The sequence below is a fragment of the Mus pahari genome, chromosome 9, assembly GCF_900095145.1.
Source record: "Mus pahari chromosome 9, PAHARI_EIJ_v1.1, whole genome shotgun sequence".
Classification (NCBI taxonomy): domain Eukaryota; kingdom Metazoa; phylum Chordata; class Mammalia; order Rodentia; family Muridae; genus Mus; species Mus pahari.
The window spans coordinates 16,529,998-16,554,476 of NC_034598.1; the positions used below are offsets into that span (position 1 = coordinate 16,529,998).

At 33.9% G+C, this 24,479-nt stretch overlaps 1 protein-coding gene across 4 annotated transcripts in view; it reads left to right on the forward strand.

Moving 5' to 3' along the window:
* Ascc3 (activating signal cointegrator 1 complex subunit 3) overlaps positions 1-24,479 on the forward strand; it is a 279,428-nt gene that overhangs the window by 134,125 nt on the left and 120,824 nt on the right. For all 4 annotated transcript variants that reach the window (XM_021204568.1, XM_029542107.1, XM_029542105.1 and 1 more), the window contains 10 exons: positions 2,977-3,202; positions 4,941-5,095; positions 7,270-7,368; positions 8,453-8,621; positions 15,612-15,832; positions 17,613-17,698; positions 19,148-19,314; positions 19,955-20,100; positions 20,219-20,339; positions 22,698-22,840. In XM_021204568.1, the coding sequence (XP_021060227.1) occupies positions 2,977-3,202; positions 4,941-5,095; positions 7,270-7,368; positions 8,453-8,621; positions 15,612-15,832; positions 17,613-17,698; positions 19,148-19,314; positions 19,955-20,100; positions 20,219-20,339; positions 22,698-22,840 (1,533 nt within the window). The remainder of the gene's footprint in view (positions 1-2,976; positions 3,203-4,940; positions 5,096-7,269; positions 7,369-8,452; positions 8,622-15,611; positions 15,833-17,612; positions 17,699-19,147; positions 19,315-19,954; positions 20,101-20,218; positions 20,340-22,697; positions 22,841-24,479) is intronic.

The window sequence follows — 24,479 nt, forward strand, 5'->3', positions numbered from 1 at the left end:
CTCTCTGCCTCTCTGCCTCTCTGCCTCTCTGCCTCTCTGCCTCTCTGCCTCTCTGCCTCTCTGCCTCTCTGCCTCTCTGCCTCTGCCTCTGCACTGGGGAGTCCCACTACTCTCAGCTTTTATGTACATAATTTTCTTCAAATTTACATAGAAAAAAGAACATTTATATGTTACATGAATATTAATAGTCATGAGTATGCAGGAGGGCTTTGAAATATCTGAAAATTGAAGATATTTAAAAACATGAACTCAGATATATTGATAAATAGTTTGAATATGTATATTAATTTAATCATTCTAACTAAAAATACAGATGATGATATCACAGATTATATAAAAGGAAAGATGCAAATGTTTTCAAGTTCTCCAAACCCCATGCTTTTATAAGACTCTAGTTTCTGTGGCTGTAAGGCATGCCTGCCACTCAGGCTGCAGATGTGTGTTCAGTCTCTGGAACCCACATGCTCTCAGTGACCCTATGACCCACATACACACACACAGCCAAGTACATGCCCAGTTATGCATTCAAATAAATGTTACAAGTTTTGTTTTGTTTTTTTAAAAAAAGAAATGAGCCTGTGTCTATTCTTTTAAGTTGCACAGATGACTCATTTGTCATCATTATCATCACCTTTATTATATCATTTCAGATTAAAATATGTTGTTTGTGCCAAGTTTATCTTTTACTTTTTACAAAAAACAAATCAGAATGAAGTTGGAAATTTTGTTTTGGTAGTTATAATAATCAAAATTCTAATTTCATTGCTCTCTGGAACATAATAAGACATATTTCTGCAATTTCTAATGAGTATCAGCAAAGTTCACAACTATCTAAACATTGTTTAAGAATTTAATACTGAAAAAATAGTTTCTTAGATGACAAATGCACATTTTCTCTAAAAAGTAAAGACCCATTGCCATTTGGAATATTTAATCCATTTCAGTTCTTACTATGGTGTTGTCTGGATTTAACCTCTTTGTTTTCACCCATAGAAGCCAATAGGTATTTCAAAACCTCTTAAGTTCTATACTGTAAAAAACAATCTTCAAATTTTACCCATTTACCTACAAATTTATGACTTCATTTTTCTTGGCAGAATTATAAAATTTTATTGTCCTTATGTAATGTTTTCATTATTCATTCTCTAGTTGATTCCGTTTTCTAGCTCTTGAATAGAGGAGCAGTGACTATGGATGAACAAGTATCTGTAGTAGGATGTAGATTTCTTGTCATATCTCAAGGAGTGATGTAGTTTGGTTTCTAGCTTTTTGAGGAAACTCCATAATGATTTCCTTAATGACCACACCATTTTGCACTTCAACCACATCTTCACAACTTTTTTTTTCTTTTTTTTAAAGAGAGGGTTTCTCAGTATAGCCCTGATTGTTCTGGAAGTCATGCTGTAGACCAGGCTGGCCTCTAATTCTAGGATCTGCCTGCTTCTGCCTCCCAACTGCTAGGATTAAAGGCATGGAGCACCACGCCTTGCTGGCAACCATTTCATTTGATAACAGCAATTATGACTAGGATTCTACTTTTAGCCTTAATCAGAGAGGTTCCTCCTTACATTGAGTAATGGGAGATGCAGAGGCTTGGCTGTTCAGGGTGCAGAGAATAAGTGATAATTGAGTGCTTGCCCCTAAACAAGACATTTATACTGTTCCATATGAAACGTACAGCAGTTTGTGGAAGAGGAGGCAGAAAGAATATAAGAGCCTGAAGATACGAGAGAAGGGCTATGAAACACTGACATGGCAAAGCCATTGTAACCATGATCTTATAGTAACTGCAGTTGCCTTTTTTGGGCTTGTATAAGCCTGGGCCTATCAGCTATTAGATATAAATTTAGGGACAGGCCTATTCAGCCCTACACTTTTCCTCATGAGCTATTAGCTAATATTAGAATGTAGGGAAGGGGCAGTGATTGTCTTCAGTGAATCCACATTGGAGCCCACTAGGCTCCAATGGACAGTTCCAAGCCCATAGGCATATTCATGGCCCCACTTAAGATCTATGGATTACTAAACAAATGACATGAATGAGAAAGGGCCTTTCAGGAAGAGAGTGTTGATAGAGTAGGAGAGGGTATGGTGAGAGCAGCCACAGTATACATGTTCTGATTCACCAAAGAAAAAATTTAATAAAATTACCATTTTAAAAAATAAACCTTTAATAATCTCCAAAGTTAATGATACAGGAAGGCAGCAAAGCAAATGGAATCAAAATGTTATGGTAGTTTTTAACAGATTATATATGTCAGTCAATTTAGTTACCATAGACCACTGAATTTTCAGTCATAATAGTTTAAACAGAGTTCTTGACTCCTGGCATCAAATAGATGTTGACACCAAATAGCTATATAATATTGCTCAGTTAATTGCTCCAAGATTTGGTTTGTCTAGCAGTAAAATCAAAATGTTACTATCAAAACTATAAAAACTAAGTGAGTGCTCCATTTGTCAAGCTAGTTATAGTGTTTGTGTTATAGGGAGCCACTGGAATTTAATATTGTTCAATCCACTCACCAGTGTTTCTTTGTCACCCTTCCCTCATGGATTTCTCTCCTGGCTGAAATAAAAATCTTCCTGAATTCCTTGTAAATTACTTAAAAACTTTATCAATTCATAATATTCTTAGGGACTTGTCAACCTGTCTCTTATATTTTTGCTACTTCAACAGCCTGTCATCTACCTTGTTTGCCTTTTGTCTCTTCCTATTTCATTCTTGCTTAGAGCGTGTAAGGCAGAGCTTCCTAAGAGTGTAGAAATAGGCTGCCCTCTGAGAGTTTAATAAGTGACATTCACACAATAGTAATGTGACTATTCTGAAAATAATTAAGATTACATAAGGAAAGTTGTTCATAATTCAAGTATATGGTGTGATTTGTCCTTCTGACTCTAGTTGGGATAATAAATTTATTGACATTTAAAAGTGTGTTGTTATCAATCTATCTGACTTCCCCTTTTGTTCTTCAGAATGCAGCTAGAATTGTCCGTGCTCTCTTTGAAATTGCACTGAGGAAACGTTGGCCTACCATGACCTACAGGCTTTTGAATCTTAGTAAAGTCATTGACAAGAGACTCTGGGGTTGGGCTAGCCCTTTAAGACAATTTTCTGTGTTACCACCACACATTCTAACAAGATTAGAAGAAAAAAACCTTACTGTGGATAAGCTCAAAGACATGCGAAAAGATGAAATAGGTAAGAAGGTAGCAAAAATCTTTACATGTATTTAAATATGTAGATAAAATATATTGATTGGTAATAAGTATGCTATATTTTCAAATTAAGATATTGTTGACTGTATTTATGAAATCACTTTTGCCTAACTAAGCTAAATAAAAACATCTTTCCAGATTCTATTAAGTAACTTTGACATGGCAAAGCCATTGTAACCATGATCTCATAGTAACTGCAGTTGCCTTTTTTGGGCTTGTATAAGCATGGGCCTATAAGCTATTAGATATAAATTTAGGGACAGGCCTATTCAGCCCTACACTTTTCCTCATGAGCTATTAGCTAATATTAGAATGTAGGGAAGGAGTAATATTAGCAATTATAATGGAGTGTACATTATTTAATTTTTATACATAGACTCTTACCCATAACTGATGAGAATTATTTGATGATGTCCACTCACAATTAAATTCAATATTTAGTTAATTTGAATATATTTTATCATGTCTATCAGCAGCTTTACTTTTTTTAAAATTTAAAATTTTATTTTAAAATTGTATATGGTATCTGGGAATATAGTCAAATAGTGGAACACTGGAAATCTCCTGCACTGGCAAAGGTAAAATAAAGAAGAATTTGTTAACGATAAGCTTTGCTATTCACCAGAGTTTAGCAATCTTAATTACACAATCCACATATTTAAGCACAGTTGATATGATTCTGTAAATAGAATTTGTGTTCCTTTTCCACATAATATTTAAAAGTCCTTGCCACATACATTTCCATGAGATTTAATATTTTATTGCAAAGTATGTAATGTAAGTAGGAAATACTTTGCTTCTGAATAGTATGGATACTGCCCCTGTAGAATGGCAGGCTGCACATCACAAGGACTGCTGCTGTTGGGATCCCAGAGTTATTAAGAAAAAGAAAAGAGACTAAGAGCTTTTTTACACTTGAAGGATATTTTTGATCAAATGATGACAGGAGAACATCAATAGAAAGAAATGTGATTGTTAAAAAGGAAACTTGAGAAAGGATAGTAAATGTGTATTTTTTAAATAGAAGTTATCAACTTTAATTTTCAAAATCAATTAAGGTTGGTTTTTGATTCAAAAACATGTGACCTTCAAAAAAATTCTTTTCTTAAGAGCTAAGATAATCTTGAAAATAGAAAATGTACTCTAATTCAACTTGCTAAAATTAGTCACATTTATGTATAGTCAGTTACATTTATATTTTGTAATGCCCTATTTCCATACATATCTGCATTTTAGGATGATTATGAAAATAAATATAAGTAGTTAAATTATGCTAATAGACTATAATTTATATTTTTTTCTTTGTATTTTTAGGAATTGCATGTGAATGAGTGAATTGTGTTTGATTTTACTGAATCATTTCCATTATTGTATAAAGTTTTGAAATGACTAGTTTTACAAAATACTTCATAATTCCATACTGTGTCATAAAGCTGAGCTAGAAAGAAGTGAGTTTCTCTTTAGTTGTTCAGACAGTATCAAGGCTCAGCAATTTTCAGAACCCTATTAATACCCAAAGAAACCTTGATACTGGGTTTCTATGCTATGAATTGCTAATTCAAGTTAACTATTACAAAATATTCAAACATGCCAGGTCAAGAATGTCAGCTATTTTACATAGCAAATCATAAAACAAGCAGTAAAATCGCAGTCTCTTAAATCTCATTTACAAGTCAAATTATTCAGGGCACAGTTTTTTCTATGTGATACTTTCCTTTCAGGTCACATTTTGCATCATGTGAATATTGGACTGAAGGTCAAACAGTGTGTTCATCAAATTCCTTCTGTTACAATGGAAGCTTCCATTCAGCCCATCACACGGACTGTCCTGCGAGTGTCGCTGAACATCCACCCTGATTTCTCTTGGAATGATCAGGTAGAGATGAAACACCTAAACCATTTTAGTAGAGGCACTCAGGTGTGTCTGCTGCATGTCCAACTAAACCTTCTTATAGCTGTTCGAGAAGCAGGGGGAGAGTGTGTGTCTGTCTGTCTGTCTCTCTCTCTCTCTCTCTCTCTCTCTCTCTCTCTCTCTCTCTCTCTCAATATATGTCTTAATTAGCAGCATTATAAAATGTAGTATATTGACGTGTCAATAAATGAGATCTTTCAGCATCTACAGGATTTGCAGTTTCAACACTGAATTACTTGTCAGTAGATGGAGCTTCCTAAACTAGGCCACACTTTCTGTGTTCTTCCATGTTCTCCATGTTAGCATTTTCACCATTTCTACTTTGTCATTTAAGCTAGCTACTAATTTGATATTCTGTTTGCTAACAGACATTTTTAAATATCGGTATTATAAAGTTACCATTACCTCTTTTTCTTAAACCTTAGGCTAGTAGGAACAACACTCCACATTTTCTTCCTTGTCATGAGTTTCTCTGATACTGAGATTCCTTCCTCAGTGACATTCAAATGTAGCATTGACCAAGATTAATAGATTTTTTTCATCTTTATATCTCTGAATATGTAGTAGTATCATACATAACTCTTGTTCAAGATGTCTTTCCTTGGTTTCTCACATGCTTTCTTTTTTTTTTAATGCCCCGCTTCTTATTTCCTACTTAAAACCATATATCATTTAAATCGTAACAGGAGGGCTGGGGCAGCAGTACTGTTGGTGGTAGTTGCAGTCATGAGCTTGATTCCTAGTGAAATAGGTGTACTAGCATATCCCACAGTCCCAGACCTCAGAGGGAGCTCAGCACAGTGAGGTTCAGGCCAGCCTGGGCTACTAATGATTCTTTCAAGACAAAATAAGGGTAAACTAGTATGTAATAATCTCTTAATTATCTTTCTATGTAGTCAATATCCTTTGAACCAATCAATGTGTTAGAAATTATAAATACAAAAGCAAGTCAGAATCTTTTTGCTTAGAATAGATCCGTAAACAAGTTAATAATTGACATATGCCTGTTTACCCACATACTTAATGTACAAATCAAGTTAAATATAAATGAATGAATTTTATCCAGTCACATTGCAAAATCACCATCCTATGCTTCTAATCTGATGTGCAGTGACATTGCTCAGACTTCTGAGTCCTAGAATTTCCTAATGTATGAATAGCATAATAATGATTAGTATTCTCAGAATTTCTGAGAAAAAGTGGTAATACTATAATTATGCTTTAATATTTCTCTAAGAATTTTATACAAAATATAAAAGTATAGTTAGTCTGAAAAAAATCATGTTTGAAATTTAAAATTTGATGCTTATTTATGGAGTGAATGAAACTTTTGTCATTTTGGTTATCTTCTGCTAACATCCATAATAGCCCTTTAGTTTATACTCTTAGGTAGAACATTAAAGTCTTCAACAGTAGGAAGGCAGGAAGATAGACAATGAATAATCTTATGCAATAGAAGGTCCACAAGTAGAGTAGGTGATGCAGTGTTTCAGGGTCCAGGATCTTTTCAATTCTGTCTTGCCAACACTGTTGAGTGCTTACCAAATGGTTTATACTTCCCTTTCCAAATACAACTATTTAACTGAGCAAGGAAATTACATCCCTACTCCCTCAGCCTAGAGCACAGATTCAGCCAGTATTTGTCATGGGTTTTCCTTTACTTGTTATCAGGAGAATTTCATGAAATGACTATCTTATGAGAATCAGAGTTGTCCAGGTGTTGTGGTAAGAAATGAATATGGGGTAAGATATTGGGCCTTGTAAAAGGAATAAGGCTGACATGGATAGACAAAATATGGCCTGTTCATCCAGTGAAACATTAATTGGCAACAAGGAGTGAAGTAGTGATTCATACTGAATAAGATTAAAAAGCCAGTCATAAAAATCTATGATTCTGTTTCTTTAAAATATGCGGAATAGGCAATCTGGAGTGAATAGCTAGTGGATGGATTTGTTTCCTCCAGAGGTTGGAAAGTTATAGTTGTGCAGCATTGTAGTTACGTTAAGTTGCCTTTTATACTTTAGGTAAACTAATAAACTATATCATTAGCACATTGCTAAAGACAAAAAAATGTAAAAACAGCCTATGTCTTGAATTGTGATACTTATTAGAACTGTAATACTACTTACTGTTCTAGGTTCATGGAACAGTGGGGGAACCATGGTGGATTTGGGTAGAAGATCCTACAAATGACCATATTTATCACTCGGAGTACTTTCTAGCTCTTAAAAAACAGGTAGGTGCATAGTTATGGGGCTATTCCCTTATTTTTCTACCATGAAGATAAAATAGAAAGTAATTGTTTCTGCCACTCATTTTACCTCTGTGACATCATTCCATTAAAGTTTTATTTATTATTATTTCTGCCTGTTGTGTGAAAGAAAGACAGTAATTAAATGTTTGGTACTGGTAAATCAATGTAATCATTGCTTGAAAACTTTAATTATAATTTTGGTTATGTCTTCCAGGGTTGTAGAATATGAAAACTAGGTGAAATAAGAAACGATTAGGTGATATATGCATAGAGTAGTAAGAACATTGAATCACCTAGTGAAAATTCTTTACAAATCACTCAAGAGTTAGTTCAGCCCTGAAAAATACCTGCAAGTGGTAGTATACTCACTAAGCAGGTGATATTTATATATTTTGGAATATTTACAAATACACACGCACTCATGCACACAATGCATGTAAAAACAACTGATGAGAAAAGAGGCCATGGATTTTAAAGAGCACAAGGAGTATATGGGAAGGTATTGAGAGAATTAAAAGGGGGGGGGGGGTAAATGAAGTTAACAATGTTAGAATCTCAAATAATTGGAATTAATATTTTTATTAGATATTAAAGAGAAAAAGGAGAGCTTCATGCTGAATAATCTTATGTGGGCACCAGATATGTTTTTCTTGAATTCATTTTTATATTAAACATGCTTGTTACAAGCAATTGTGAAATTTCTCTTAAAGTACTGTTAGACTTAAACAAAAACACTGAGTAAATATTAGTATAATAATTAAAATTTTTAAAATGAAGTTAAGTAAATTGAATAATGTTTGGATAACTTTGATACATGAATCAAAGTGGTAGCCTGTAAATACATGGTAAATAGCACAAAATGAATCTAAACTTTAACTCAGGATCTATTAGATTCTTAAAGGGAGTCGCACACAAGTTGCTGGAATACCTAAGCACCCCAGCTTTTTACAATCCAGTGTACTTTTCACTACATGTTATCTAGGTATCGCCGTCTTAACAGTAGACTACTGTGAACGTCTACAGTAGTAAAAGACTCACACTGACTTGAGACTTTATTTCATACCAGGTTATTAATAAGGAAGCTCAACTTCTGGTATTTACAATTCCTATTTTTGAGCCTTTGCCCTCTCAGTACTACATTCGAGCAGTGTCTGATCGATGGCTAGGAGCTGAAGCTGTTTGCATTATCAACTTTCAACATCTGATTCTGCCAGAGAGACATCCTCCCCATACAGGTAAAGGTGACTTACTAATTTGAATCATAATTTTCCACCTCCCCCCAAATTAGTTTTATTTAATGTTGAAAAGCATTTGTATTTATGCTATTCTATATGAAAATTCAAATTATTTGATAATATAGTTTGGAAAGATATTTTTCAGAGGAAATATATTTTTAATGTACCTGGTGTATAGGCATTATATTTGGTTTTTGTTGAATTTGTCTTTATGTTTAACCTATTTACTACAAGCAGTTGTGTTTCTCATAAGTTACTGCTAGGACTTAAACAGAAATTGGATAGAATTTAGTTGGTGCCTTAATGTTTTGGTTTAGAAAGCATTGCAGTTGGCCGGTTTTGATAGACTTGATGAGGGCCACACTTCCTTACTACATTTTCATGAACTCCACTTTATATACTTATTATCATTTCTTCATTTCTTCTTGCTTTCTTATTCAAAGGTTTTTGCTGTGTATTCTGTGAAGTATTTGGGATACTATGTCATACTTTAAGATTTTGGATTATAATGTCAGGTCTGGCAGTATGCATGCTCAATCACCATTATTTAGTTCTGGATTTTTGTTTCTTCCGTTGATCTTTCTCAGTATCTAAAATGTTTTACCACTAAAAACCTCACGTTTCTGATTTCTATTTTTGGTTGCTTTTGTTTTGTTTTGTGTCTCTGGTTGTGTGTGTGTGTGTGTGTGTGTGTGTGTGTGTGTGTGTGTGTGTGTGTTTTCTTATTCTGCAGTGGATTTACAAACACCCCAGTGAGAACACATACTGCAAATAGTATGGAACCGTCATATCAATTTTCTCCCACACTTTAGCTTTATGGCAACTCATGGCAACACGTCCTGAAAGGTTTTTCATTGTTGTCATTTGTAAAACACCATTTATGAATAAACATTTATGATGATAATTTCAAGCGCACAGTGAAATCTGTCAAACTTTTTCTGAGGCTTTTAAATTAATCAGTGCATTATTTTTCTTTCTTCTCTTTGAAAATAGTTCAGGTATCTTCATTTCTAGAGAATCTTAATATTTGATAGACTACTAAAAATCTTTAATTTTGTATACTTATTCAGTAGGAAAAACTTTCTATCATTTCATGAATAAGTGCTACTTTTGATTATTTTTAATTGGCTCACTACAGTTCTGTGGATAGTGAGTGAATAGGCTTTGATATGGCTAATCTTTGCCATTTTTGCCTTATTCATTGTTTGTTTACCTGAAAAGAGGACATAAGGCAGCCCAGTTCCTCTTTGACAGAAGAGAATGATTTATCAATGCAAAAAGAAAGAGATATGATAGTACCGGTGTCAAAATTTGCTCACAATGAACGTTCCATTACTTTCATCTTTCATTGTATATACTATCCAGATTTTATAATAAGATATATAAAATATCTGGTGTTTTCATTTAAAATACATATTTTTACATCAGTACATTATCTTTAACTAATGTGCTTAATTTTATAGTATATTATCATTATATTTTAATGTTTAATTATTTCATAGTTAAGCAACCAAGCAGATATCAATTTATATAATATCTCATTTTTACTACATTTTCAAAACCAAAATTTTACCATTGTAATATCTCAATTGATATTCAAAGTGTACAAGAGTTAACTCAGTGACCCCAGGGTATATTTGGCTCGTTGTATATATAATCATTATTGAACTTAAATCAATCAAGCAAAGCCACTGAAGTATAGTATCTGCATTGAACAGACAGTAATTGCCTACTTGTCATGCACAATGATTGATTTTCTACTCTTTAAAACCTATCTGTGCGTTGTTTGACATTGCAAACTTGAGTTCCTTTCTCTCTCCTTTCTCTTCTTGATTTACAGTCGTACAAAAAAAAAATTGAAGCAGTTCTAATCCAACATGGAAAATATGCACATAGCTTTTGATTAACCATGTAGTAGAGTCAAGTAGTAATCAAGGATTGGCTTTTTAATCTTTTTATTATATATAACAATACTTATTATGTTTTATTATATAGTATATGTTTTATTTAGGGTCGCATATGATAATAATTGATTAAACAGAATTCATGAATTTGAGGGAAGCAGCGAGGCATCTATGAAGTGTTTAAAGGGAGGAAAGAGAATGAAAATGTTTATAATTAAAATGCAATTACTTATTTTCCTTCACTTTCTGAGTGAGATTCACAGATCCTTCCTTGGGTACTCCTTATTATTTAGTTTCTCTGAGTATGTAGATTGTAGCATCATTATCTTTTATGTTGTAGCTAATATCCACTTATAAGTGAGTACATACTATGCATGTCCTTTTGGGTCTGGGTTACTTAACTCAGGATTATATTTTGTAGTTCTATCTATCCTGCAAATTTCATGATTTCCTTAATAGCTTAATAGTGGTCCATTTTGTAGAAGTAACCATTTCTTTATCCATTCTTCTGTTGAGGGTCATCAAGGTTGTTTCTTGTTTCTCGCTATTATGAAGAAAGCTATTATGACCATAGTTAAACTAGTGCCCTTTGGGGATAATTGGGCTTCATCTGGGTATATGACCAGGACTGGTATCTCTGTGTCTTAGGGTAGAACTATTCCAAATTTTCTGAGAAACTGCAAAATTGATTTCCAAGGTGGTGGTACACGTTTATAGTTTCCCCAGCAATGGGTGAGTATTTTCCTTGCTCCTCACCCTTGCCACCATGTGCTGTCAGTTGAGTTTTAATCTTAGCCATTCTGATGAATGTAAGATGCAATCTCATAGTTGTTTTGATTTGTATTTTACTGATATTAAGGACATTGAATATTTCTTTAGGTGCTTCCTGGCCATTACAGATTCCTCATTGAGAATTATCTGTTTAGCTCTGTATCCCATTTTGAAATTTAATAATTTGGTTATGTTAGTGTCTAATTTATTTTTTTCTTTTTTTTCAATTTATTTATTTTTATTATTATTTTCTTTATTTACATTTCAAATGCTATCCCGAAAGTTCCCTATACCCCCCCGCCCCTGCTCCCCTACCCACCCACTCCCACTACTTGGCCTAGGCCTTCCCTTGTGCTGGGTCATATAAAGTTTGCAAGACCAAGGGGCCTCTCTTCCCAGTGATGGCCGATTAGGCCATCTTCTGCTACATATGCAGCTAGAGACACGAGCTCAGGGGGTACTGGTTAGTTCATATTGTTGTTCCACCTACAGGGTTGCAGCCCCCTTCAGGTCCTTGGGTACTTTCTCTAGCTCCTCCATTGGGGACTCTGTGTTGCATCCAATAGCTGGCTGTGAGCATCCACTTCAGTGTTTGCCAGGCACTGGCATAGCCTCACAAGAGGCCGCAATATCAGGGTCCCTTCAGCAGAATCTTGCTGGCATGAGCATTAGTATCTAGGTTTGATGGCTGATGTTGGGATGGATTCCCGGATGGGATAGTCTCTAGATAGTCCATCCTTTNATCTTAGCTCTAAATTTTGTCTCTGTACCTATATCCTTTCATGGGTATTTTGTTCCTTATTCTAAGGAGGAATGAAGTATCCACACGATGGTCATCCTTCTTGGTTTTCTTGTGTTTTGCAAAATGTATCTTGGGTATTCTAAGTTTCTGAGCTAATATCCACTTATCAGTGAGTGCATATCTAGTGACTTCTTTTGTGATTGGGTTACCTCACTAAGGATGATATCCTCCANATACATCCATTTGCCCAAGAATTTCATAAATTCATTGTTTTTAATAGCTGAGTAGTACTCCATTGTGTAAATGTACCACAGTTTCTGTATCCATTCCTCTAGGGAAGGTAAAGATCTTTTTCCATTCTGTAGGCTACTGTTTTGTCTTATTAATAGTGTCCTTAGCCTTGCAGAAAGCGTTTAACCTTCAGGAAGTTTCTTTTATTAATTTTTTATCTTAGTGCCTTATTGGTGTTCTGTTCAGGAATTTTTCTCCTATGTCAATGAGTTCAAGGCAGTACCCACTTTTCTTTTTTATTAGATTTAGTCTGTGGTTTTATGTTGAGGTCTTTGAAGCTCTTGGACTAGAGTTTTGTGCTTAAATATATGTCTGTTTGGATACTTCTATATGCAGGAATTTAGTTAGACCAGATAGATTTATTGAAGATCCTTTTTTTTCCTCTTTATATGGTTTTGGCTTCTTCGTTTAAAATCAAGTATCTGTAGGTCTGTGGGTTTCCTTCCCATAACTAGACTGCCTGGTTGTACCTCTGTGGGAGAGGATGCACTTAGGCCTACTACTACTGGATTATCCCAAGGTATCTTGGTACACAAGGGAGGCTTCCTCTTCTCTGAAAAGGAGAGGTTAACGGGAGGAGGGATTTGTAAGGGTGTGACTGGAAGGAGAGGAGGGTTGAGAGTGGTGTATGAGCAGGATATAAATCGAATAAATAAGAATCAAGAACTAACTAACTAAAACACAATCTCAAAAGTAAACAAAAAGAAAAATATACAGCTATGTTTATCATTGATTATTGGGGTGATAGAAATTGGTAGGTGAAGTATAGTTTCAAAGGAAATTAGTTGCTGTTTATATGACGTTAGTATTGTGATTATTTCAAAATAATATAATTTATTACTTAAAACAAAGTAATGAATTGTGATCTTCACAGTTGATATGATACTGATATTGAATAGAGTAACAGAATGAATCCCCTCCTTTTTTGTTTTTATAGCATATATGTTACTGATGTCCATTTAGCACTCAGAAGTAGTTTATCCACAAATTTTATAAAACCAGTTAACTTACTCTCCTGAAATCTTATTGCATTACACTAAATAATCTATAAGGATGATTACCTGCTATCATATCAGTGATGTTGGAGAGCAAGTGTTGCAGGTCTAGGCCAAAACTATATTGTGCTATATTAGCCCCAATAGCTGTCTATTTTGCTGCCCACCTGTGGGTATGGCATAATGTCCTTTTGATGATCAAGAAAATCCTTTTGGAATTTATGAGCTGACTCCTGGCTTCCATCACCCTAAAAGCCCAGAATTTCGTCAGATAGCATGGAGGTCAAGAGCAGAGATTTTTCCCCAATCAGTGGTTCCACCTGTACATACTAGAAAGTGTCTGACTTTACCAGTTCCTTTGTCATCTTACAATGAAAACTTCATGGGACTGTTACCACTTGTAACACAATTAGAGGGCCTTAATCTAATCTGCATCCCTGGGCTCCAGGATAAATTCTGTCTCATTCCCTCTGAAATGAAGCAGGTAGTTTTGCATTGTCAAACTCTATACTTATTTCATACATTTTACTTGGTTTTATAGATTTATTTTTATTGTCTTTATTATGTATGTGTGCCTCTCCCACTTATGCCATGTGCTTGTGGTACCCATGGAAACGACAAAAGTTCTGCAAGTAACATAAAGACAGAGTTACAAGTAGTTGTGAGCTTTCCACTGTGGGTGCTGGAAACTGAACTGACATCTTCAGGAAGACCATCAGCTGCTTGTACTATCTGAGCTATCTCTCAGCACAAATTTTAAACTTTTAAAATATTAAGTATTAAACTACATTGATAGCAGTTTTGAATAGCAGGAGTCCATCTCTTGAAACTGGAATTTTATGTAGTATATGGCCTGTATGAAGAATGTATATGTGAACTTGAGGGCTGTACATCAATATTTGAGCTTATCAATTTCCAGTCAATCCTTTTAATGTACCTTTGATATGCTTTTTTTAATTTTAAACGCCAGATTTTATTCCCCTCCTGATCCACCCTCCTCCGACTGTTCCGCATCCCATACCTCTTCCCGACCCCACTGTCTCCACTTGGATGTCACTAGTCCCCTGCCCCCACACCAGCAGACTTCTGAACTCCCTGGAGCCTCCAGTCTCTTGAGGGTTAGGTGCGTCTTCTCTGACTGAACCCAGACCCAGCGGCAATCCTCTGGTGTATATGTGTTGGGGGCCTCCTATCAGCTGGTGTATGCTGCCTGGTTGGTGTTCCAGGGATCCAGGTTAATTGAGACTGCTGATCCTCCTACAGTGTTCCCCTCCTCCTCAGCTTCTTCCAGCTTTCCCCTAATTCAACCACAGGGTCAGCAGCTTCTGTCCATTGGTTGGGTACAAATATCTGCATCTGACTCTTTCAGCTGCTTGTTGGGTCTTTCAGAAGGCAGTCATGATAGATCCCTTTTTGTGAACACTCCGTAGCCTCCGTTATAGTGTCAGGTTTTGGGGCCTCCCCTTGAGCTGGATTCCACTTTGACTTTCTGTCTTTTTGGTAGACCTTTTAAGTTGAAAATTAATTATATGTTACCTTTTTTGTTTGTTTTTTACTGTTTTTCCCTCTGTTTCCTTTTTCTTTTTTATTTATTTGTTTGATTGATTGATTTTTTTGCATCCCAACTACAGCTTACGCTCTCTCTTCTCCTAGTCCCTTCCTTCAGCTCCCCTTCTCTCATCAACTCTTCCTCCAATTAAAGAGTATTATGTCCTCTTGCTAAACTTTTAAAATTTAATCTTATTTAAAGTTGAAATAAACATCACCTGTGTCACAATTGAACTTCTAATTCCTTGCTTTTTCCATGTGATGAAAAAGGACTAAATCTATTATCTTTGAAGGTTTTCCTTAGCACAAATTTTGTTTTCAGTTATTTTCTGCGTTACAGTTTCTTAAGTTCCCATTATCTATAGCAATGGTTTATTCAACTACTCTACCTGGCCAGTGTACAACAGATCATAATTAATTTGTTGGTGAACTTATAGTCCTTAAAGTTTGTATGTAGTATTTTGTTTTATTTAAGCATTAAAGTTGATCTAGTTTTGTTCTATAACATGAGTACTCTCATGATCTTATTCTTAGATTTTATTCCAATTGATAGAAAAATACTCAGTTGTTTCACAAGATCCTTCCAGAAGAGCCTTCATTGTGCTACTATGATATGACATGGGTAAAAAGCTGTCACTGGCATGTAAGAATTAAAGGCTTTTTATTGTTTGAAATCAGTGTCCAGTACTGTGAGTAGTTTTTTGGTGATTTTTACAGCAGTACCTGTTGTGTTTTTCAGAATTATTGGACCTTCAACCTTTACCAATTACAGCTTTGGGGTGCAAAGCATATGAAGCTCTATATAACTTCAGCCACTTCAACCCTGTACAGACACAGATATTCCACACACTGTATCACACAGACTGTAATGTCCTGCTTGGCGCCCCCACTGGATCAGGAAAGACAGTTGCAGCTGAACTAGCCATTTTCAGAGTTTTCAACAAGTATCCCACTTCAAAGGTCAGTTCATAGAGTCATATTTATAGTTGATCTAAGAAGACAGTCTTATTCTCAAAACTAGAACGTACTAAATATATTGTCACAACCTAGAGAGATTATTTACTGGCAGAGAATTTTCTAAGGAGCCTCAGCAGTATTAGAATAAATTCTTGGTGGTAAAAACATTACTTAACTCAATTTGGAGCTCTCTAGTTAAATATTTGCCCTGTTATATTTACAACTCATTGGTGGGTCTGTGATATGATGCCTGCTTCATACCCATGTAAATAAGACATACAGCAACCCACAATTAAATCCTTTGGATATAAAGAAAATGCTACTGCTATAAGAATAATTTTACAATACAAATTAAATATGGAGAAGTATTCCACAATAAGTACTATTATATTGTTATTTCCCCAAATAATTTTTTAATTTTAATGAATTGTATTTGAAATATATATGTGATGTTTTAGTGTACATATGCATTATGAAGTGATTACAGCCATCAAGATGATTTGTATATTCACTTAAAATAGTTTTTCTGTGGTAAGAACACTTAATATATAGTCTTAGAAATCCGCCTGCCTCTGCCTCCCGAGGCCAGCCTGGTCTACAAAGTGAGTTCCAGAACAGCCAAGGCTACACAGAGAAACCCTGTCTCGAAAAACAAACATACATACATACATACATGTGTGTGTGTGTGTGTGTGTATATATATATATATATATATATATATATATATATATATATATATATAGTCTTAGGAAATTTCTAATATTTATCACAGCAGGTTTAACTCATGCTGTAATAAGGGTTATAGAATTTATTGATTCTGCATAAGTAAAATGTCAAACTTTTGAACAGTATCTCCCATTCCCTACATCCATCCCTCATAACCGTCATTGTTGTCAGCTTCCATGGAGTTGGCAGAATAAAACCAGGAAGATACAAAACAAAAACAAGGGGAACAGGAATTTGCTGACACTAAACTTGGCAGTACTATTCATTTGACCTCATATACATAGGGTTTTCTTTAAATTATGTGCATATTTCACAATGAAAGTAGAAATACTTTAGATTGTGATTTCAGAAATGTTCAATTTGCTTTTTTGAGGATTTTCTAATCAAATGCTTTGTCTTTTTTCCACAACTTTACTCTCCTGCTTTTTAATCTATTGCTTGGTATTGATGCATAAATAGCACATTGTACACTCAAACAGCTCAACCATATTGGAAGATATTAAAAACAAAGATTTGGAATATGTAATACTTTACATTTTGTTTAGATTATCAAAGGCCAGTTTGCGATATTTTCCAAAAAGTAAAACAGTTAAAATGTATTGCTGGCATCAGTCTGCACTAAAACAGCTAGTTCTTTCTTCTAAACTTCAAAATTTGTAACTACCTTTTCTCAGGTATTCCGTGAAGCTTATGTAAATTCTATACCAAATATTAAAAAAATGTTTTGTGTCCTTAGAACTTTATTCTTATTTATATAATGTATTATTTTGTAATTGTTTGCTTTATGTTACACTATAATATCATCACAAAATATCTGATTTTTTTTTAACCTCTAAAAGAACATGTGTCCTTTTAAAGGAGGATGTACGTGATATCTGTTGTCTTATTTTATATAAATCTAGTTAAAGTTAATGGTTTTCTCTTCATTAATTTAACAATGCAATATTTATTTTTAAGGGGAACTTTAAATCTGCATTGTTCTATTTTGACAAATTTTGTATTTCTTATTTGAAGATGCTATTATTAATGAGTGCTTTTGTCTCTATTCCCTTTTTAGGCAGTATATATTGCACCCCTCAAAGCTCTAGTACGTGAAAGAATGGATGATTGGAAACTTAGGATAGAAGAAAAACTTGGTAAAAAGTAAGTTTTTATTTTGATTAAAATAGGCTTTGAAACGTGTAAAGGACTAACACATGTAAAAGCTACATAAATCTGTCTGATGGTCTCAGTGATTTTCATATTTTACTTAAAAGTTTAGTACTAGATTTACATCAGTATTCCATTTTAAGTCTGGAAATGTAGTCATTTAATTACTTAATATGAATACTTTGATATAGCATGCTATATTTTCCAAAATATCTTTATTCCAAAAATAAATTATCTATTTTTCTTTGGTGTGATTGAGAATAACTTCCAGAAACTACTTCTAAAGCCTTTTGCATGTTTTTTTACTCTTGAAAAAAAATAGATCTTTGAAAAACACTGTTATATTAATATTTAATTGTTTTACAAGACTATTTATTGCAGCATTGTTTATCAGCAACACTGCTAACAACTTGAGTGACCTATAGTGCACTTCCAAGTAAATCATGTTACACATGCAAAAAATGCAACATTTTCTATATCTTCTCCACAAAAGAATGACCACGAGGTGCTAAATGAACCAAGAACTCTAGAAATTGAAAAATGAAAGAGAATTGAATATGTGCTTTCTTCAAAATAAGAAACAATGGCTGTAGAACTGTTCACTGTAAATTGCTTGAGCTGTGGATACATGGTGTATTCAGTATAATATGTAAAGTGTAAAACTCAAGACGTTAAAGAATTAAATAGATGCGGTGGGAACATTAGTATTGGAGGAAGGAACCTTTCCCCTTTATTCTTTTTTTCTGAGTCTGAGTCTGAACTTAGATATACAGATTGTTCAATAATTACTGAAAATTTAGAAATAACTTCAAATTTATCTACTTGTTTCACCCATACCTCCTCTACACTTTCATGGGTAACCTTTTTTTTTTTTTACTGTGAAGCTTGGACACCTCTCCCCAACCCACGCTGAGAAAGGTGGCATTTAGTTTCCCTTTCTGATCTTGTTCATATCCCAGTGAATTTGAGTTTTTCTATGTTACTTATAATAAAAATTTTCAACCTAAGATATTAAAATAAACATGCAAATAATGCTATTTTTAATCAATGCTCTATTAAAATAATATCCTAAGTAAACAGATTATTTTTTAAAAGTGTCATGTGTGGTGGCACATGACTATATTCTTTGGAAGGAAGGATAGTAGCGCAGGTTCATCGTTAGCTATGTACTAAGTTCAAAGTTAGCATGGCGTACATGTATTTAATCAAAGCTTAACACCTAATTCATACATATGTTGCATATGATTGATTTGAATTTCTGTGTTTTACATATCCTTTATTGTGTGCCTTTCCATCTTAATGCAGCTGTTTCATTTCAGAAAATTTCAAGTGAAAATAGCTAATGAAGTTTTAAGCATTATAAAATTTTACTTCAAAAAGAGTGATATTTTAGCCTGTCTCGGGTTATATGTTTCCTGAGGATCAGTTTTATTTTTTCTGTAGAGTTATTGAACTAACTGGGGATGTGACTCCAGACATGAAATCCATTGCTCAGGCTGACCTTATTGTCACTACACCAGAAAAGTGGGATGGAGTCAGTCGAAGCTGGCAAAATAGAAGCTACGTTCAGCAGGTCAGCATTCTCATCATAGATGAGATCCATCTGCTAGGTAGGTATCACTCAGTTAAAAAAGAGCATTTTATAAAACTTACCATTATTTTATTAATATATCATTGACAAATAATTGTATATGTTCTTTAAGTATAACGTGATGCTTTATTTGCATACAGTATGTAATGGTTAAATCATGTTAAATATTTGTCACCAACTGTAGCATATTAGGTCTCTTGGACTTATCCCTCTGTCCAACTGAAGCTAAGTAACTTTCCCACATCAGTTTCCCCATCGCCCACCACACCACTCCCATCCCCTGTCAAACTGTTTTTCTCTTTCTTTACTAGATAATGCAAATTTGTCTGTCAGTGTGCGGCTCGTTTCTTTTAACTTAATGTCGTCTAGTTTATCTATGATGTAACTGACAGGATTTCATTCTTTTTATTGTCTTATAATATTTCATTGTCTACATTTTCTTTATTCATCTGTGAATGGACACTTAGCCATTATTTGGCTATTGTTGGCAATAATATAATGGACACTGAAGTACAAATAACTCTTAGACATATTGATTTTAGTTCCTCTGTTTGTTCATACAGTAGTTTCCTCCCTCTGCTCTTTAAAGGAATGTTTATACTCTGAGTTTGTGCCCGCATAAATTAATTAATTGATTAATCTTTATTTTTAATTCCTAGGGGAGGAGAGAGGCCCAGTTTTAGAAGTCATTGTATCTCGAACAAACTTTATCTCATCACACACAGAAAAGCCAGTTAGAATAGTTGGACTGTCCACTGCATTAGCTAATGCTAGAGACCTTGCTGACTGGCTCAACATTAAGCAGGTATAAGCAAGAGTGATAAATTAGTTTTTCAGCAATCATTTTTATATTTAACTCTATAAAGTTATGATGCATCTTTCAGTATAAAAATTGTAAGTGGTTTCTTTTTCACGTTTACCAGATGGGTTTGTTTAACTTTCGACCATCAGTTCGCCCAGTTCCACTGGAAGTTCACATTCAGGGTTTCCCAGGACAACATTACTGCCCACGCATGGCTAGTATGAACAAACCTGCATTTCAGGGTAAGCATCAAGATTCTTTAATGAAATAATAAGCAGTCTCTGTAGATGATAGCTATTAAATACATTTCTAATCATTCCACTTTCTATGAAAGAATAATAATGATCCCACAGGTACAACCAAAAGCTATCTTCACCACCCATCGAGGAACATAAATACTTGCTGAATTGTGTATGGAAAATTGGAGGTGTTTCATGAATCAAAATCACTTTACAACAGAATAAGATACATATTTTACTAAATTTATGATTCTTAATATTAGAAATCTAAGGTGTTATATGTTAATACCTTAAACACACGATAAATAAGAGCAACATTAGCTTCTAACAGAAAATACAGATAGTTCAGTAGCCAGGGAGATGGTTCAGTAGCTAAGATTACCTACTGGTTTTACTGAGGACCAAGGCTCAATTCCCAGCACCTTGTGACAGATTACAACCATATGTAACTCTAGTTCCAGCCCATCTGATGTCACTAACCTCTGCAAATACCTGGTATTCAAGTGATATGCTCATACACATACATGGCAAACACTGATAAATATAAAAATAAATAAATTTAATTAAAATAACTTGTACAACTCAATACTTTTAAAAATTCTATAGGTTTCATGTTTTGTTTTTCATTTTTCATTTTCTAACTAAGCAAATAGAGGCATAGGAAACATGTTTTATTTAGTCTACAGAAGGAATATTTATTGTATCAATTAAAATTAACCTCCAAAATAAATTCTCTAATGTGTACTGCTGTTGATTGTGAGGTGACAGTTGTGAGGTGACATTTTAGCTGCTGTAATTAGCCTATGACAGAAGCATAGTATTGATTGTGGGCTGGAGACCCATCTTGGCAGTTCAGATTATTTACACCTCCACAGAAGCATTGTACAAAATCACTAATGAACAATAAATCTGCCAGGAGCTGCTCAGTCACACCTGTTCTTGCAGCAGTAAAACACATTAAATGTTGAGGTTTAGAAAAGAAACAGATCATTCATGATTGTCTATATAAATGATGCCAGTGTTGCAGGGGTGTGTGTTTTACACATTGTATTTGTAAGGTGATTTATAACAGATTTGTCATTTATATTTTTAGTATTCTAATAAATGGTTAAATGGTAAAAAATAAATTAGGATAAATATTTTTCATGGGATCTATTACAGAAATTACGTATATCTGTATAGGGAATGCCTGCATGCCATTACAGAAAAGGAAGCATTTGCATTGTGTAAATAGTAAGTCAGCAATAAAGACCTGAAGTACTTGGCTGTTAGCTATTGTATCAGTTCAACCTTATCATTATTTACTATTTGTCAGGCCTCCATTGATTTCTAGATTTCTTTGAGATTGGAAATAGGATCTGTGCTGATCTTACTTTTCTTGTTTTGATATATAATCAAGTGTACATCTATATTTCCATTTTAAAACTGATTTTTTTTTTAGCCCATAGAAACAGGTTCTCTAGCTCACAGTTCAAAAAAATGAAACAAGTGAAACTTTTTCTTATAAAATGTTTAATCATCTGAGTTTTAATTTTTAAGTATCATATGTTAGACATCCATGTGACATTTTAAAACAGCTGTTTTAATGATTCCTCTCCCCAACATTCCATTCCTTTCATTATTTTGAAAGGACTTCTTAAATAAAGAAAACAACAACAAAAAAACAACTTCTGCCATTTTGTCACTGTCTTAATGTAAGAAACATCATTTCCAGATAATTCCAATGCTTGATGTTTCTCATTAAGTATATCTGTAAAACTGTTATTTATTCTTCTTTCTTCAGTGGTGTTACCCAGGCCACGCCACACCACACCCAGATATGCATCAGGCACATCATCTCTACTGTTCCCATTAGCATTCTCTTCCCACTTGACGCCACACACATGTATTTCAAAAGTCAAAGGAAAATATTCTTCTTATTTATCACTTAGCTATTGTTGACAGTTTATCTTAGTAGGAAATGTTGTTGTTGGTTCTTAGGACATTTTTATCACTCTGCAGGGCTTTTTTGGAATCCTTAGATCTTAGGATTATTTAACTCTAATAATCACTTCTTAGATAAGCAGCAGTGTTTTGGAAACAAACTGGAGAACAGAGGGAACTCATGTAAGACTCTATATACAGGTTAATAGAGAATCTCAGCATTGTAGTGCCTCTTACCTTGTTGTGACCTTGGGAGTGACAAGTAAATCTTCCCCATGCTAGGCAGTGTTCTGTAGAACTGTGGCCAGCACCTTCCCTGTTACTGTCACCTTTCCAGTGTCCTGATAGACACCTCTACTACCTGAAAGAGTACTAAATTTCATGACCAAATTAAGAATTTATATGAACTATGTTGTTTTTTGTGTATACTTTCCACAGCAATTAGAAGTCATTCTCCAGCCAAACCTGTTTTGATATTTGTCTCATCAAGACGTCAAACACGACTTACAGCTTTAGAGTTAATAGCATTTCTGGCCACTGAAGAAGACCCAAAGCAGTGGTTGAATATGGATGAGCAAGAGGTAAGTGAGATGCTTTTTCAAGTTCTTACTGTACTGTAATGGGAATTATATATTTAATTGTATTTAGTTTTATTTTATAATCAAAATACGAGGAAACATGGAGTACATTGTGCTACTATCATGTAACATTTGCATGCATTTCTTTGATATTCCCAGTAAAATATTTTCTTTATATATCTATATGTAGATGATTCCCTTTATTTAACATCATGATTAATTTTTTATATTTAATTATTTTTTCATACGTTTTTTAGTATTTCCTGTCCTTATACAACTTACAATTCATTTTGCTATATTAATTTTAAAGAAACAACATGATCATTGTTTAAAACTTTGTATATACTAATTGATATAGTAAATTTAAAAATACATGTTTTTGAATACAATTTTGTCCCTAATCAGTTTTATTTTACTATGCAGCTATTACATAGTTTTTTATTTATATAGTTAAATAATCAGTTTCCTTATTGTAATTTATTTCTTTAGGATTATTTTTCTCAGAGAACATAATTAGTGCGTTTTTTTTATAGTACCACTTACTTTCCAAAACAACTATACTGATTAAAGTGGTCAACCTTGGTGTATGAGTTGCCAGTGGTGTAGAAGAGTGAAGGCATCCTACATTTCTTGTGATTTATTAACATTATGGAGAATGTTAACCTGTTATTTTAATCTATACCTTGATTTTTGTATGGATGAACATGGTTTTATACATTTATTCCTTTTCTTTTCTGTCCCTTCATTTTCTATGGTTTTATCTTTTCCAGTACATTTCTTAGAGATTTGTAGAGAACCTTACAATCATTTAGAAATATCTATATAAAACCTCATGTCACTTTCCAAACATATTTGTATGTTAGTATGCATGTATACTAGTATAACCTCTTGTCTTTTATCTTTTACAGATTGAAGATTTTATCTTATATAATCTGTAATAAGGTTCTCATTGTTCCTTCTGTTATTTATAGTTATACTTTATTCTATAGATTTAATTCATAGTACCTTTCCTTTTTAACTCTAGTTTTAAAAATATTTCTTGAGACAGAATTATGATTAGGACCCAGGAAATAAGTTGTCTAATTGTTGCATCCTCATCTCCCCCCTCCACTTTTCGTGGTTGGTGTGGAATGGTGTTCCAGGCCCATCATTTCAGTCTAAATAATTTGTCTGTTTCTCCCTTTCCTTTTCACGTGGCCATTGAGAATTTAAGTGTAAGCCAATCTGTTGGGAGTACTGGTTATGCTATCATAAGCCAGTGTTTCAGAGTGCTCTTTTTTAGTTCCACAGATAACATTCTTTACTAGTGAGCACTTTATAAAATTTCATCATTGCAGTTTTAAGGTTGCATATATGGCTATACTATACTACATATTTTAAGGTTACAATAATTTTGAAAAATTATTTTTGTTCTGTGTTATTTAACTGCTATATAAGGAAAGTATTATATAGTAGGCAAGGCGAGTGACTAAGACTAGAAAGTTAAAAGTTGCATGTTTGTTCTCATACATGGATCTTAGTTTATTTTGTTTATACACATATATCTCTGGGGAAGGTTGTGAATATAGGTATAGGCTTTCTAGTGAAAGGAGCTCTTAAGGGGAGACAGAAGAGGTGTTGAGGAAGCAGGGAAGATAAGGCA